At 43.1% G+C, this 17,098-nt stretch overlaps 2 protein-coding genes across 14 annotated transcripts in view; one reads left to right on the forward strand and one right to left on the reverse strand.

Moving 5' to 3' along the window:
• Window positions 1-16,036, forward strand: part of LOC137621496 (uncharacterized) — an 81,566-nt gene extending 65,530 nt beyond the window's left edge. For all 3 annotated transcript variants that reach the window (XM_068351846.1, XM_068351847.1, XM_068351848.1), the window contains exons 6-7: window positions 13,647-14,154; window positions 15,898-16,036. In XM_068351846.1, the coding sequence (XP_068207947.1) occupies window positions 13,647-14,148 (502 nt within the window). In that variant the 3' untranslated portion in view covers window positions 14,149-14,154; window positions 15,898-16,036. The remainder of the gene's footprint in view (window positions 1-13,646; window positions 14,155-15,897) is intronic.
• LOC137621495 (uncharacterized) overlaps window positions 14,995-17,098 on the reverse strand; it is a 303,174-nt gene continuing 301,070 nt past the window's right edge. For all 11 annotated transcript variants that reach the window (XM_068351835.1, XM_068351845.1, XM_068351844.1 and 8 more), the window contains one exon: window positions 14,995-16,071. In XM_068351835.1, coding sequence (XP_068207936.1) covers window positions 15,850-16,071 — 222 coding nt within the window. In that variant the 3' untranslated portion in view covers window positions 14,995-15,849. The remainder of the gene's footprint in view (window positions 16,072-17,098) is intronic.

Here is a 17,098-nt window from a genome sequence, read left to right on the forward strand (position 1 = left end):
TCTGAGAGTTTGTTCTGATGCTATATACTTACTTTCGAACTTCCTTCTTAGGATATCTGGTTGTCAAAGCGTGTCACGTCCAGAAATTTCTGTTAAGCTTCCCTAGTTTCCCCCAAGCATCGTACATCTGGCAGTACCCAGAATACCCTTTACGGGGATGAGAACATCCCCTCCTGGTCACGTTAGACAAAGGTAAGCTTCCGTATTATGGCTCTAGTTGACCTGTGTACAGGTTGTCATCTTCCCGTGTCTAACCATTGTTCCTTTGTGTTGTGTTCCGTGTTCCCTTTTTCCTGCTGTGTCTATTAGATTGCATGGAATCCGAGCGTGTGAAGCGTTGTTGTCCGGGTGTGAGTGATAAGTTCTGTGGGGCTTTCTTATCGCACATGCAAGTAGATCCACGCGTTACCTCGTGTCGGGGTCGAGTTTGTGTTCATGAGGACACCTGTCCTTAGTCCTTTCAGTGGCCTGACTGGCAATGGATTAAAGTGGTGACTAAAAAGAAAGCCAAGAAGGACTGCTCTCCTTCAAAGAGGAGCAGAGGTTCCTGGATGTCTCTTAGGGTTTCATCTGCAAGGAACCCTTCCATTCTGTCTGCGTCCCCTGCCCCCATCCAAGGGAACCGCTGCTCCCCCTCCATTGTTGCAGCCGTTGGGTTCCCAAGAGCTGTCGGTGGAACAGAGCCTTTCTGCCATTTGGGCTAATTTGAGACTCTGTGGGTTTCCCTAGCCTGATGTGTTATCCGAGATTGCAGCGGCCACATGTGCCGTCTCGCTCGCTGCTTTCCTTGCAGCCTCGGCCCGGCTCTTTTACCTCGTTGCTCTCGGAGTCAGCGACAGGCTTCGTGGCCGCTCCATCTACCTTGCTAGACCACGTGTGTATGCTGGCGGCCTCGCTGGACCTCGTTGGATGGGTCTGCCAGCCGTCATGGTGACTCCCTCGCTGGGCCACGTGGATGCTCCAGCCATCTCGGGCGACGCTTAGATGAGCCACGTAGGTAGACCAGCCTCTCCGGTACCATCATCATCGCTCCGAGAAAACTTCTCGATCTCTCTGGACTGGTACACCACTTATCCCCTTCAGGTCACCTCAGTGGGACCCACAGCTCTTGTAGTTCACGCTTCACCAGCCCATATCGTCACTAAAAGTTGGGATCCCCTTTGCTGAAGCAGTGTCAGCCCCGAGGTCGGGGAACCTCACTTATCCTCATCGTGACAGGACAGAGGACCGCGACAAGAAGAGACGTAAGTCCAGGTCCCAGTCGGTAAAAGGTCATCTCCCCCTCCAAGGTTCATCGGTTCAGGACCAGCCACAGAGATAGGAGTCGCTGAAGGTCCTTATCGAGACACGCCTGCAGGAGTAGGTAACCATCGAGTGGGAGCAAGTGTCATCGCAGCAGGACCCCATCAGCTGGTGTGGCCTTCGCTGCTCCCATGAGACCCGCAAGTCCTCCCCCGCTCGGGACTGTCGGGCTCAGACCGATCCGGAAAGGGTCACTCTGTCGTGGACCTCCCCGCTTGTTTGAGCAACTCCCCTCGCCACGCCGCCTAGTCCAGGGTTCCAGCGGGGAATGCCCCGTCCGTAGTTGCCAGGACTCTTCTGTCATCATTGTCTCGCTTTTTTTTCATGGTTGGACAGGGTTAGTATGAACTTCAGGAACTTCGCCCCAGGGCTCATCGGTCCTCGGATGGGGATTCATCAAGGCCACCGCTAAAACAAGGTTCCTTAGAGGAGCCCTTGGCCTTCAGCCAAGTCATCACCCTGATGAGGAATCGGGTTGGACTCCCTGTTCCTGTGCTGCTGCCCATCACAGAAGGTTCCTCGGAGGTGATAATGATCTTGGGGACTTTTCGGTAAGGTAAGCTACCCATCACTCTTCCCTGGTCGAGGCCGGTTTCCAGGGCCATTGTAAACCTGGACAATGTGATTGTATGGCCCATGAACTCCCTCAGAGTGCATAGCTCTCTCAAGCTCCTGCCGTTGACGAAGGTCCGTCACAGATGGTTCTATGCACCGGAGGGCATTTCTTCGGGTCATCTGCAAGCTGAGGACAACCTGGCTGAATTGGCCCTTGCCTCTATGGAGGACCCGCTGTTAGGTGGTGACTTTGGTTTTCCTTCTGGGAGGCTCTCTCGATGGAGGCCTTGGCTCAGTTGGCCTCGTATGTAGCTTCCTGGCTAGACATTTGGACAGGAGCTGTCTCATCGTTCGCGATGGAGCTTGGCTAAACACAGTGCCGACCCTTGGACAGTGCGTGTTTTGAGGGAAGACTACTGCATTCCACTTCCAGGGCACCCTTCCCCCTCCCTTCAACTGAAGGACCAGCTACAGAGGAGGGCCATGGAAGCGGAGATAGAGGAGATGCTGCAGAAGGTAGACGACGGCTCCCCAGGTTTCTTTAGTTGCTTCTTCCTGGTGGAGAAGGCCCGGGTGGCTGGAGATTGGCGATAGATCTTTCCATCTTCAATGAGTTCGTCCTCAAGACAACAGCTGGTCGAGGCCGACGCACCATTCCTGCACAGCTTTGCAAGACCCCAGGTAGTCTATAAGAGGCAGTGGAGCACCTGGTGTCCTGGGAGAAGCTGGTGCCGCAGGGCAGACTTATGCTGTGACCGAACCAGTAGAACTTGAAGAGCAAGTCAGGACATCCATCATGGGGCTCAACCTGCAAGTTTCTTCTGTCCCAGTCATCCATAGAGGTTCTCCTGTGCTGGATGGACTGGTCCAACACTTTGAAAGGCATCTCGCTGCAGGATCCTCCTTCAGAGCTGCTCCTGTTCACGGACACCTCCAAGGAGGGATGGGAGGCACATCTGCTCATGGAGTCCCAGTTGGGAACCTGGACCCCCAAGGAGAAGGGCCTCCACATCGAGCTGGAACTTCGGGCGGTCCAGAGAGCACTCCAGTCCCTGGAAGGTCTAGTAGAAGGGAGGGTGATAGCCTTCGTGTGCGACGCCACATTGGTGCCATACATCAAGAAATACCTCTCTGCTGGTCCAGCACTTTGCTGCAGTAGAGGGGCTTGAGAGTCTCAATGATGAGCTGGGCAATGGTGATGGAGTGATTTATCCACTCTGGCAGGTTCAACTGTACCACTAAGGCCAGTTCTGAGAGACCAGACCAAGACTGGACTCCTATAAGCCTTCTTTATTTCAGTTTTTCTCTTCTTGCTTAATCGTGGTAAATACATTTTCATACATATATATTATTACTGTATTGCTATTAATTCTGTATTGTCTATTGTTTTACCTCTTGAATAGTGTGAATATTTCCACATTCGTGGAAATATCCTGTGCCTCTGTATCTGTTTTGGTGCTCTCCTATGGGTAAGGTATGGAGTGGACCATCTGGGAAGTATACTCTCTCTGTGCCAATGGTGGAGAATGTAAATATCCTTTCTAACGTATGATACTTTCTTAACATTCTCAATCAGGATAAACAAACAAGTAAAAAGAAAGTGCACCCCTCCTTGTGACTGTGTTATACGTACCGGTGACTTTGCCTACAGGTTCCCTGGTGACAGTGACCTCCAGTGTTGTGGTTTTTGTCGAAGTAACCCCTGTGAGGTCACCCCTTTGGGGAACATTGTCGTCGATGGTCACTTATTCCTTGACTTCTCTCCTTGCAAAGCTCAAGGGGAAAGTTGGTATTAGGAAGAAGTGACTTTGCTCCTCCTCTTTCCATCTAGTATGATCAGTGCCAGGGATCTTCCCCTTTCTAGTGAAAACCTGTTTGGGGTGTCCAGCCCCAAGTTACCTTGCAGGTTCTGTTCTTGGATCAGAATGCTTGTATTCAGGGGAAGTAGAACTCCGGAGCAGCCTGATGAATACTCGACCGTTTCCTTTGGTCCCCGAGGTGGCTGCTCAGTAGATTTTCAACACTTAGCTCCCCCTCAGGACTTGGTGCATGCATTTGGTCTAAGGTAAAACGTTTGAAACTTATAAACCTTTTTCTTGTTCCCCTCTCAAGGAAATGCAGTAGCCATAACTATTACACTCTGGTTGTACATTTGGTGAGTTACATAATGTAACACCTTTCTTGCAGACTACATCTGTCAAGAAATGATTCCTCCATCCTCCTGGTAATGCGGAGGATGGGTCAGTGTCTTGCCAAAATTTTTCATCTTTAGCACTTATTGGTCACATTTATATAGTAGTGTTAATTCTGTTGTCCCTTTGAATGAGAATCTAGTCAACATGATTGATAGGTGTATCCCTTCCCTTCTCATATGCTAAGGTACCAAATGAAGGACAAACCATGGTTCAATGATGATTGTAGACGTGCATATTTAGAGAAGCAGTAGGCCTATCATCTTTGGAAGGGTAACAAATCTGATTTTACTTTGAATAACTATACTCAGCTAAGAGCTTTTGCTCAGAGTTTATGCTTCAACTGAAAAGAAATACAATTTAACCATAAAAGAGACCCTTTTTGGACAGGTACAACTCAGGAACATAAGTGGTGGACTACCCTTAAATCTGCACTCTTTGGTGTAGATGCAACAGTTCCTCCTTTACTTGAACCAGATGGCTGTCACTCACTGTCAAAAGGAAAAGGCAACTCTTTTGGCAGATGTGTTAGACAGTAAGCATTCCTTTTCCTGAGGCTAAACTAACTAGTTTAGCTTTTCGATCTCGTAAAATTAGAGCTCTGTTGATGGGTCTTGATGCTTATGGAGGTGTAAACCCAAATGTGATTTTTTCCTAATTTTTCATAAAGACTCCAGAGTTCTTAGCCCCAAAGTTATTTTATTTTGCGCAAGTTAGCAAGAAGAGGCGCTTTAAGCACTTGTTTGAGAATTGGTAATGTTACTCCACTATGTAAATGTTTGTGGTAGCTCAAGTCCAACTGATTACCGCCCAATTTCCATAACTCCCATATTATCTAAAGTTTTTGAATGTCTTAATAGATTTGCTGAAGGTAATCATCTGTTCCTTAGTTTGCAATTTGGTTTTCGCAAAGGCCATGGAGCATGTGATGACCTTACAATCTCCTATGCTGTACAGAAATCCCTTGATTGTGGTCAGGAATTTTGTATGATTGGCCTTGATTTTAGTGCTGCCTTTGACCATGTTAATTATGAGACCCTTGTTTTCAGACTCAAACAGTTGGGAGTGGATGAATCGTTTCTTAGCCTCATAATAGAATTTTTAAGCAATAGATCGCAAAGAGTTGTTGGTCACGATAGTGAGTATAGGAATGTGATATCTGGTGTTCCTCAGGGTAGTATTCTTGGCCCATTACTTTTCATACTGTATACACATGACATGTGGTTTTGCCTAGAAAACAAGCTCGTTGCATATGCAGAGGACGCTACACTATTTGCATCAATTCCATCTCCTGAATTTAGATCTGGTGTTACTGAATTCCTTAATATAGATCTAGCTAAAATTTGTGCATGATGCAAATTATGGGGCATGAAGTTGAATCCTATAAAAAAAACTCAAAGTATGATTGTAAGTAGGTCAAGGACAAGGGCTTCACAACATCCGGATCTCGGTATTGATGATGTTTTTTTTTTTAACTCTGAACGACTTAAAATTTTAGGTGTGATTCTTGATAGCAAATTTACTTTCGAGAAATACATTAGGTTTGTGTATTCTTCAATTGCACAAAAAATTGGTTTATTGAGAAAGTCTTAAGATTTTTGGTGATCAATCTATTTTGAAGAAGTGTTTTAATTCTTTCATTCTACCATGTTTCAAGTATTGTTCTCTGGTTTTGTCTTCAGCTGCTGATTCTCATCTTAATTTTTTGGACAGGATCTTATCTTCTATCAAATTTCTTATTCCTGATCTAGATACATGCATTAATCTCTGGCACTGTTGTTCAATTAGTTTGTTATGCATGTTGCATAAGTTTTTTCATAATTCTGACCATCCTTTACATTCAGATCTTCCTGGAAAATTCCATCCTGTTCGTAATACTAGGCATGGAGTCCTGTTTGTAATACTAGGCATAGAGTTCTGTTTGTAATACTAGGCATAGAGTTAATTCTAATAGTCAGACCTTCTCCATTCATGAGGCTCAATACTACACAGTATTCTAGAAGTTTTATTCCAGCTGTGAGCAAGTTGTGGAATGGTCTTCCTAATCGGATAGTTGAATCTGTAGAATTTCACAAGTTCAGATTTGCTGCAAGTGTTTTCATCTTGAACAGGCTGATATAATTCTTTTTATAGTTTATATATTAAATATCTATTTTGATGTTACTGTTTAAGATATTTTATTTTAATTGTTCATTATTTCTCGTATCATTTATTTATTTCCTGATTTCCTTTCCTCACTAGGCTATTTTTCAATATTAATCTTACCCGATAATCATGTAGCTGTCAACTCCGTTGCCCGACAGAATTCTACGGAAGGGATACGCCAGCGATCGCTATACAAGAGGGGGGTGTACTCACCAGCGCCACCTGTGGCCAGGTACTGCAGTACTTCTTGTTGACACCACCTCAATTTTTCCTCTGTCGTGCCTCCGGCTAGACCTACATGGATACGCTGTTGATTCTGGAGTTTTTGCTCACGATTTGGTGATGTATTTGCTCTAGATTTTAGCTTTCGCTATTCAGGAAGTTTTATTATTAGCTTAGCTAGCTTTTGGAATTAATTTGATTAATTATGGTGACGAAGAGAGTATGAACTCTCTTTCACTTTTAAATGGCCGACCCTTCCCTTAGACGGAAGTGTTGGTGTCTAAGAGAGTATAGACTCTCTTTCTTAATTTTGCTTAACAAAAGTTATAGATTTATTTTATATCTCTCCGCCTTTTATAGGCCTCTTCGATTAACTTCCTTTTTTATAAACTTATTAAAATTAATTTTTATATTTGTTTATATTCGACCTTTCCTAATAGTAGGCGGTCTTTTCTTGTACCGAAGTTAATTAACATTGAGCCCGTCATTTCGGTTTTACCTGTTAACATTTTATGCTATTTTAATGTTTTTGAAAGAATTTCTTTGATAGTCTCGTACTGTTTTCAAAGTTGAACTAACGTTTTGTTTTGTCTCTGCAGTTGTTGACGTTCAGAACGTTCAACTTGCGCTCTATCGTTACGATAGAGAGAGAATTTTCACGGTGTCACGTTGCAGTAAGAGTAAACCGTTTCTAGCGTTTTGTTCATTCTTTCTTAGCTTAATGGTTTTAATTCTAATAAAGGAACTTTTTATTTGGGAAATCTTTCAGTTTTTTTCCTTTAACAATAATATGTTTTAACGATATATATGATTGGGCTCTTCTCTCAGGTTCTAAGTCAAGAGAGAGAGAGAGAGAGAGATAGAGACGGAGGGAGAGAGAGGAGGATAAACGTTTCGTTCAAGCGAGTAACGTTGTTATCGTTTTTGCTCTTCTCCCTAGTCTCTTTAGGGGAAGAAGGTAAACGTTTCTAGAGTTTTATTCTTGTTCTCAAGCTTTATGCGGTGAGAGATTTTAAACGTAGTTTATTTGATCTAGTGTTTAGTCTCTTTCCAGCCACTGAATTATTTATCTTTCATTAGATTTTTCTGTTACATTGTAATTCTGTTTTCGCAATTATTAACTTTTAAGGAAGGATAGAATTGCGTGTTTCAGATACAAACCACTTAAAGTTTCGAGTTCAGTGAAATAAGTGCAAACAGAAAATCAAAAGTGATAAGTGATAAGCGCAAAGTGTTACAGTGTTGCGTTCGAGGGTTCGTCTGTTCGTGCCAGTTGTTCGCCTAGTCTGGGACCTCTTACAAGCTCCCAAGCCCAGGGGAGAAGTAATGTCGAAGGACTTATGGGTTCAGCAGGCCTTGATCGACGAACAGACGTTTTCCCTCCGTGGTTTCGGGTGTATCTACACACGTTGCCGACGTGATCACCCCACCCACACAAAGACGAGAGAGCCCTTTCTTTCCTCGTCTGCGGAAGAGGTTTCTCGCAGAAACCTTGGACCAATCTTGCAGCTTTTAAGTGCAAGTCGGTCCCTTCCGCACAAGTCCAACTCCTAGGTGTAGCCATTAGCCCTGGGTCAGTTCGGACTTGCTGCAGTACGACAACTGCACACCTCCCAGAGAGGCAAGGTGGTATCGCAACAGGCAGTAGCTCCGTCTGTTGCCGCACCAGCTGTTTTAGACCCTCAGTCTCAACGGACAGTAGCTCCGTTTGTTGTTGTCTTTCTTAAACTCTAGTGGTCTTTGCTGCAGTCAATGCAGTCTCAGCTTGCGGTGTTGATGCAGGAGTTTCAGGCAGAGGAGGTTAATACACCTCCTCCTGCGAACGCTCCTCCTCCTCTGCGCAGTACAATCTGCCAGACGTATGAGGTTGAGGTTCCTCAGGCTACCTCCATGCGTGAGCTGCCGCGTTGGGAGTTGCCAGTTACCAGCGTTGTGCAGCAACCTCCACCTTCCTTGAGGCAGGAATCTCTTACCACGCTACAACCTCCTCAACAATGGGGACAGGAGTCTTATGCCTTACAACCTCCTCTTCCTTTGAGGCAAGAGTTTCTTGCAGTAAGACCATCCTCGAGGCAGCAACCTCTTGAGGTACGACAACCTCTACCATCCTTGAGGCAGCCACCTCAGCTCTCGCAGCTACAACCTCAACTCTCGAGGCAAGCTCCTCAAGAACCTCAACTCGTGAGACAGGAGTCGCGTTCTGCGCAGCCGCCACCTCAACTCTCGCAGCTCACACCTCAAGAACCTCAACTCGTGAGTCAAGAGCCTCTCTCTGCGCAGCCACTTCAACCCTTGAGGCAAGCGCAACTCTTGAGGCAGGAATCTCATGCTATGAGTCAGCCACCTCAACGCATGCATCTGCCACTTTCTCCTCAGCTTGAGCCTCTTCCCATTCAACTTGAACCGCAGTCTATGCAGCTTGAGCCTCTCTCTGCGCAGCTACCCCCTCAACCCTTGAGGCAGACGCAACTCTTGAGGCAGGAACCTCACAGGATCAAACCATGAGGCAGGAGCCTCATGCTATGCGGCATCCTCCTCAACCCATGAGGCAGGAGCCTCATGCTATGCGACATCCTATGGGCTCTCGTGGCATGGTTGGTTTCGACCTGGCCTTTCATTAGAAGGGGCTAGTGTTCGATCTCAAGTATGAGGTAGAAATTTATTTCTGTTTGAAAACGATGTTGTGTTGATATTTATCCATATTGACTCATTAGAGGTAATTTGAATGAATTACTACCAATTGTGTCACGTGGTGGCCCGGGGAAATCTGGTAAAACTCTCTGGTAAAGAGACTGATGTCTCACCAGGTAAATCCTCGGACAGCTAGATTAGTGTCAGGTTCAGATTTCTTTTAAGCAGCATGAGCCTCATCCCATGCAGCATGAGCCTCATCCCATGCAGCATCAGCCACACGCCATACAGCATGCTCTACATACAGCATGCTCTGCATACAGCATGCTCTGCATACCTTACCGCATGCTTCTCAGTCACACATCTTTGGTTGTTGCCAACTCACTAGACTGTCAAGCAGTTTCATAACGTTGCCTTCTAGTCTGCTGCTTTTGCACCAGTGAAACCCTCACTGAGAGAACTTAGCTTTTCTCGGATATGGTCCCTGTAGATGAGAAAGTGCTATTCTCCCTCCTTCTGATATTCCCTTGAGGACTCTGTCATTTGGAGAGGAGCCTTTAGCTGCGTAGCCTCCTATGGACTTTTATTTAAGCATAACATGCTTCCAGGGAAGGTAATGGTTCCACTTCAGTCGCTAACCCCGTCTGTTACCACACCTGCTCCCATAGACCTTGAGCTGTGTTGCAAGACATGCAGTCCAAGCTTAGTCCTTGTTAGAGGATTTTTTTGTTTACGGAGTCAGTGTGTCACTGGGAAGACGTTCAACAACCAGCAGAAGTGACTTGTTGTGACGCAGTGCGGCAACCTCAGCAACCCGATAAGGAGTTGTCTGTACGACCCAGACAATCTAGACAGCTTCGGGTTGTCACTGTACTTCCTCGCTTCCCTATGGTTGACAGTTCACAGACTGTGCAGCAGTACCATGATCTTGTGTCCGGCTCCGTCAGACGACTGACTTTTAAGAGCTCCCACAAGTCGTCGCTGTCTGGAGATTCTCAGATGGACTTTGGATCTGACCAAGGAACTGGGCCTCCTGGTCAATTTTGAGGAGTCCCAGCTCGTCCCATCCCAGACCATTGTCTACCTGGGTATGGATCTTCAGAGTCGAGCTTTTCGGGCTTTTCCGTCGGCCCCAAGGATCTTCCAAGCCCTAGAATGCATCCAGGGCATGCTGAGAAGGAACCGATGCTCAGTCAGGTAGTGGATGAGTCTAACAGGGACACTTTCATCGCTGGCCCTGTTCATCGTGTTAGGGAGACTCCACCTCCGCCCCCTTCAGTATCATCTAGCTGCTCACTGGATAAAGGACATGACGCTAGAGACTGTCTCAGTTCCTGTTTCCGAAGAGAGGAGGTCTACTCTCGCGTGGTGTAAGAACAGCTTTCTTCTCAAGGAAGTCTACCTTTGGCTGTTCAGAAACCCGACCGCCGTCTCCTCTCGGACGCATCAGACACGGGCTGGGGTGCGACTTTGGACGGACAGGAATGCTCGGGAACATGGAATCAGGAGCAAAGGACACTTCACATCAATTGCAAGGAGTTGTTGGCGGTTCATCTGGCCTTGATAAACTTCAAGTCCCTCCAGCTTAACAAGGTGGTGGAGGTGGACTCTGACAACACCACAGCCTTGGCTTACATCTCCAAGCAGGGAGGGACTCGTTCATGGAAGTTGTTCTAGATCGCAAGGGACCTCCTCATCTGATCAAAAGATCGAAAACTCACGCTGGTAACGAGGTTCATTCAGGGCGATATGAATGTCATGGCAGATCGCCTCAGCCGGAAGGGTCAGGCCATCCCCACAGAGTGGACCCTTCACAAGAATGTTTGCAGCAGACTTTGGGCCCTGTGGGGTCAGCCAACCATAGATCTGTTCGCTACCTCGATAACCTAGAAACTCCCGTTGTATTGTTCTCCGATTCCAGACCCAGCAGCAGTTCCCGTGGATGCTTTTCTGCTGGATTGGTCCCATCTCGACCTGTATGCATTCCCGCCGTTCAAGATTGTCAACAGGGTACTTCAGAAGTTCTCCTCTCGCAAAGGTACACGGCTGACGTTGGTTGGCTCCGCTCTGGCCCGCGAGAGAATGGTTCATAGAGGTACTGCAATGGCTGGTCGACATTCCCAGGACTCTTCCTCTAGGAGTGAACCTTCTACGTCAACCTCACGTAAAGAAGGTACACCCAAACCTCCACGCTCTTCGTCTGACTGCCTTCAGACTTTCGAAAGACTCTCAAGAGCTAGGGGCTTTTCGAAGGAGGCAGCCAGAGCAAGGAGAACATCCACTCTCAGAGTCTATCAGTCTCAAGGGGAAGTCTTCCGAAGCTGGTACAAGGCCAATGCAGTTTCCTCAACCAGTACCACTGTAACCCAGTTTGCTGACTTCCTGTTACATCTAAGGAACGTAAGATCCCTTTCAGCTCCTACGATCAAGGGTTACAGAATTATGTTGGCAGCGGTTTTCCGCCACAGAGGCTTGGATCTTTCCACCAACAAAGATCTACAGGACCTCCCTAGGTCTTTTGAGACCTCAAAGGAACGTCGGTTGTCCACTCCAGGCTGGAATCTAGACGTGGTCCTAAGGTTCCTTATGTCATCAAGATTTGAACCTCTCCAATCAGCCTCTTTTTAGGACCTCACATTAAAAACCCTTTTCCTCGTGTGCTTGACAACAGCTAAAAGAGTAAGTGAGATCCACGCCTTCAGCAGGATCATAGTTTTCACATCTGAAACGGCTACATGTTCCTTGCACCTCGGTTTTTGCTAAACGAGCTTCCTTCACGTCCTTGGCCTAAGTCGTTCGAGATCCCAAGCCTGTCCAACTTGGTGGGGAATGAACTGGAGAGAGTACTTTGCCCAGTTAGAGCTCTTAGGTACTATCTAAAAAGGTCTTAACCTTTACGAGGACAATCAGAAGCCTTATGGTGTGCTATCAAGAAGCCTTCTTTTCCAAGGTCTAAGAACTCAGTTTCTTACTATTCAGGCTTCTGATTAGGGAAGCACATTCTCATCTGAAGGAAGAAGACCTTGCTTTGCTGAAGGTAAGGACACATGAAGTGAGAGCTGTGGCTACTTCAGTGGCCTTCAAACAGAACCGTTCTCTGCAGAGTGTTATGGATGCAGCCTATTGGAGAAGCAAGTCAGTGTTCGCATCATTCTATCTCAAAGATGTCCAGTCTCTTTACGAGTACTGCTACACCCTGGGACCATTCGTAGCAACGAATGCAGTAGTAGGCGGGGGCTCAGCCACTACATTCCCATAATCCCATAACCTTTTAACCTTTCTCTTGAATACTTTTTATGGGTTGTACGGTCGGCTAAGAAGCCTTCCACATCCTTGTTGATTTGGCGGGTGGTCAATTCTTTCTTGAGAAGCGCCGAGGTTAAAGGTTGTGATGAGGTCCTTTAGTATGGGTTGCAGCCCTTGATACTTCAGCACCTTAGAGTTGTTCAGCCTCCTAAGAGGAACGCTGCGCTCAGTAAGGAAGACGAACTTATTAAAGGCAGAGTAATGGTTCAAGTCGACTTCCTTACCAGGTACTTATAATTTCATTGTTATTTTGAATAACTGATAATATGAAATACGGGATACTTAGCTTCTTGATATACATGTACACTGGTTTTCACCCACCTCCCTGGGTGTGAATCAGCTACATGATTATCGGGTAAGATTAATATTGAAAAATGTTATTTTCATTAGTAAAATAAATTTTTGAATATACTTACCCGATAATCATGATTTAATTGACCCACCCTTCCTCCCCATAGAGAACCAGTGGACCGAGGAAAAATTGAGGTGGTGTCAACAAGAAGTACTGCAGTACCTGGCCACAGGTGGCGCTGGTGAGTACACCCCCCTCTTGTATAGCGATCGCTGGCGTATCCCTTCCGTAGAATTCTGTCGGGCAACGGAGTTGACAGCTACATGATTATCGGGTAAGTATATTCAAAAATTTATTTTACTAATGAAAATAACATTTTTCTCTGTTGGAGCCCTTGGGCTTTTACTGTACCATCATGCTTTACCAACAAGGGTTGTGGCTTATCTAGTAATAATAATAATAATAATAATGATAGCTGTTAGGAAGTTTTTACTTGTCCTTCCTTGTTCATGTATAGGACCAAGAAGGGTGACATTTACAGAAAAGAAAAGTACCGTACCTTCCAGTTTGATTCGGGTGACTTCTACCAATTAGTGTTTCCCTATCAAGGATGAAAGGTTTGTAGGAACAAATAAATTTTAGAAGCAATTTTTGTTTTTCCTAGTCTTACAAACTTGATTACTTTGATTTAAATTTCCCATCTCACCCCACCCCCCTTTCAGTCCTGGGCCTAAGGACAAAACTAGCTATTTTTATTTTGACAAGTAGGTTGATGGGGCTTCCCCCCCTTGTATCTGTCATTACCAATTATATATATTATTTTTAATCTTATTCAGTTGAGTAAGAGTTTCTTTTACTCGCTCGTTTAAAAATTACTATAGGATACCATTCAATGGTGGTTCCAGCTCTGTCAAAGGTATCTATATTTTTAAGTACTCAGGTTTATACTGCATAGCTAGAAAAATACAAATTACTTTTAATTTAAATTTTTCTTTTTACAGGAATAAAAATCCACAGACAGGAATTTCACTTAAAGGGAAAAAAGATCCTATATCACTGTCGGGTGAAGTTGCTGGGAATTTTGTTTATGGCAATAGAACTAGAATGCCTGTAATGGCTCCCAAGGACAGTACAAATAATTATAACTCAGCTCATGATAAAAGTTACCTACGCTTGAAGAAGGTCGTGAGAAACGTGTCCTCATCTGTAAAACATCACACGGCCTTGCAATCAAAAGATGTTATACCCATTGGGAAAAAATCTAACAGTCTTTTGAATGAAACAGAGATGTTTAAAAATTACTCAAATCGCCACAATTCGTATTCAACCTCAAGCACAGAAAAAGTATTAGTACCTTCAGTATTGAGTGAAGATGATCACTTAATAAATGTTGATGCAAGTGTAAATTCTCCCACTGAAATTGTTGTTGAAACCGTAGAAGATTTAAACAGTGATTGCCAGTTAGTTATTTTAGTAGGAGATGGCAGTGACGAACACAAGTGATTAAGGGTAAGTTGAATGCATGGTTTTGTTTCCATCCATATGATTAGCTTGGTTTTGAAATTAAATTCATATTTTTGTCAGTATTTTTAAAATTTATATTACATCATACTATTTATATACTCATTAGTGGGGAATAGTGATTTATATAAACCAAATTATTTATAAAAATATTGAGAATATTCTGATATAGTGGAAACATAATTATGCAACGCTGTTTTATATAGGCAACCTAAATGATAATTTTTTCTAACTTCATATACCAACTTCATAGAATTTGTAACTTACTATGTTGGTGTTTAGAACTCCTTATAACCTATTACTGCTTCAACCTAATTACTCAGGGGCATGAAAGTTTCACCATTCAGTTTGTGGGCTTAATTGTTCTCCATCTGACTTTTGTATAGAGGAGAAAAAAATTCACAATGACATTTGATATAATTCTGCCTTGTATATGATGTGAAAACTATTCTGAGTTAGTACTGTTGTTGCAAGCTCATTGCTGCTTTTACGAAGTGCTATAAGAGCAATGTTAACTCTTCTTGCTTTTTTGTTAAATTACAACGATAATTTTATTTATTTTTCTCCTTAATGTTTTCCTTCAATTGCTTTTATTTCATGGTAATTTTTTGAAGTGAATTCTCCTAGCTTTATCCTTTCAGTACCAGATTAGTGTTGCCCAACTCTTAATTAATTTCACATCATTGTAAAAATCCTTTATCTTCGTCCATCAGATATTTGTGATTGCTTGCTTCACTTTTCAATTCAAACCCGAGGTACTAATATAAGTTATCCCATTGATTCATGAAAGAAAATAAACAAGGTATTATGAGGATAGTAAAAAATCGATTTTCAAATGTACATGTTGCCTAAAAATCTACATGCAACCCAACAATAGTTTCTAATGTTCAAGTTTCCATATACTAGAGAATGCGACAGCATATGACTACATGTATGAGATAAAAGCAGTAGTAGCTACATGGTATCACTGTCACAATTCTTGAAAAAATATATAATTTACAATTTGTTTTATATAATGCATATCAAAATTCATTCTAAAATTTAAAACATAACGACTAAAGACAAGAAAATTAATAAGACCTAAGAGTATTAGCATAAATAAATAAATTATTAGATTTACTTCAATTTGAAATGGAATGGAATACTAATGTATCAGTAACACCAGCTGATATTTTAGTGTAAGATTAGTTTTACAAAATTAATATAATTAAAATTTAAATTCCAGTATTGTCATTGCAGCCTAAAAGAAAATATTTTAGGTCAATATTCCAATTTGATGTGTATTATTTTTAATCTTATTCAGTTAAGTAACAGTTCCTTTTACTCGGTTAAGTTTAAAATTATTATAGGATACCATTCCTAATTTGTTAGAGCTGCTGTGATTTTGTGTAAATGTTACAGTATTGTTCTACATGATAAATTAAATCAAATAGTATCACAAAAACATTCGGTCTTGAACTTGTCTGTAAGATTTAAGATGTATCTTGTTTTATTTACAGCTATTCTATAACTATACAATGATTTATGTACAAAAATTTTTAACCACAAATGTTCCAGCTGCAGTCAGGAATTAGAAAAGGTAAATTAATTTGAGCCCTGATCTCTCAATTGAATTTTAAATTTCTTAAGCTATCCTATATTATACAAAGAAATTTATGGTGACCACATACTAGGTTGTCTTCCTCAGTAATCATGTCGCAATTTATATGATCTTTTCCAAATTTCACACAGACAAACGGTAACGTGGAATCTATAGAAAATTGCAAGAGGCATAGATATATGAGAGATAATAGTCCAGGCCCATATACCATAGAAATTTAATTGAGTTGGATGTGCATCAGCTCGTGACGTTTCAAATGTGTTGATGGCCCACATAGCTAAATTGCAGACTAAAAGGAATGTTACCTGAAAAGAAAAATCAGTTGAAATCAAACTTCCTTGGTAAGTTTATTAATTTAATTATTATTTATTATACAAAATTAACACTAAAGCAATTAACATTGTTAAAATATATAAATATTTTCAAATTACATAAACAATATGGACCATTCTCATAACCTCTGTTAATGCATGGACTTTCAAGGTTATTTGTTCTTCTATGAATAAGAATCATTGTCCTTTAGTACGAGTATAATTTTAAAAAAATTTCAACAGTCAAACTTTTAACGAGGTTGTTGCAGGTGTTGGTGAGTAAAGGATAAGTCCTGCCCAACCAGCAGTTAGTGAAACATCCACTTTTGATTTTGACTGCAACCTGTACAGATGTATTTCTTGCTTGCCTTGTCTGGCTGTAAGTTTTTTTATGGTTTTTCTTTTAGATTTAATAAATGCGTTGTCAGATCATTGTATTCGAGGGATAAATTAAAAGAAGAAGACAAGGCTTTTCTAAAAGAAGATCAAGTAGAAGATGGTGAAGTCCAGGAAGACGATCGATAAGAGTGTCGTATATGTAACCTCTAACCATGTGGGAGGGACAGAGCGGTACCCAGAACCAACCCATCCCAGGTGTTGTTTTGATATGTGATAGAAGGGCTCATGCTCCTATTACCTGTGCTTTGTCCCAACCAAACCGAGCATGTGCACTGTCGCTCAAGAAAAAGGAGGCTTCCCTTTCCTCTTTGCTGGACAATCTCACTGGAGGAGAGAGGCAGTGCATACCAAAAATTATCCCACAACAGAAGTATTGGCATGCACTGTACCTGTGCTCGGTCTATGCCAAATGGAATGCCCTTGATTGAACCCATGAACGCTGCTATTTCTGGTCCAAAGAAGATAATGGCGTTGTTGAAGGTCAAGTAGAATGACAGTTCTCTTTCGTACTAAAACGAGATGGAGTGCATACCCAGAACGTAGCCATCCCCGGGAAGGTGTATCAGTTTGCATGCGGTACAGTGCCTGCTACCTGTGCTCAATCTCGTACAGGAGCAAGCAT

The sequence above is a fragment of the Palaemon carinicauda genome, chromosome 28, assembly GCF_036898095.1.
Source record: "Palaemon carinicauda isolate YSFRI2023 chromosome 28, ASM3689809v2, whole genome shotgun sequence".
Classification (NCBI taxonomy): domain Eukaryota; kingdom Metazoa; phylum Arthropoda; class Malacostraca; order Decapoda; family Palaemonidae; genus Palaemon; species Palaemon carinicauda.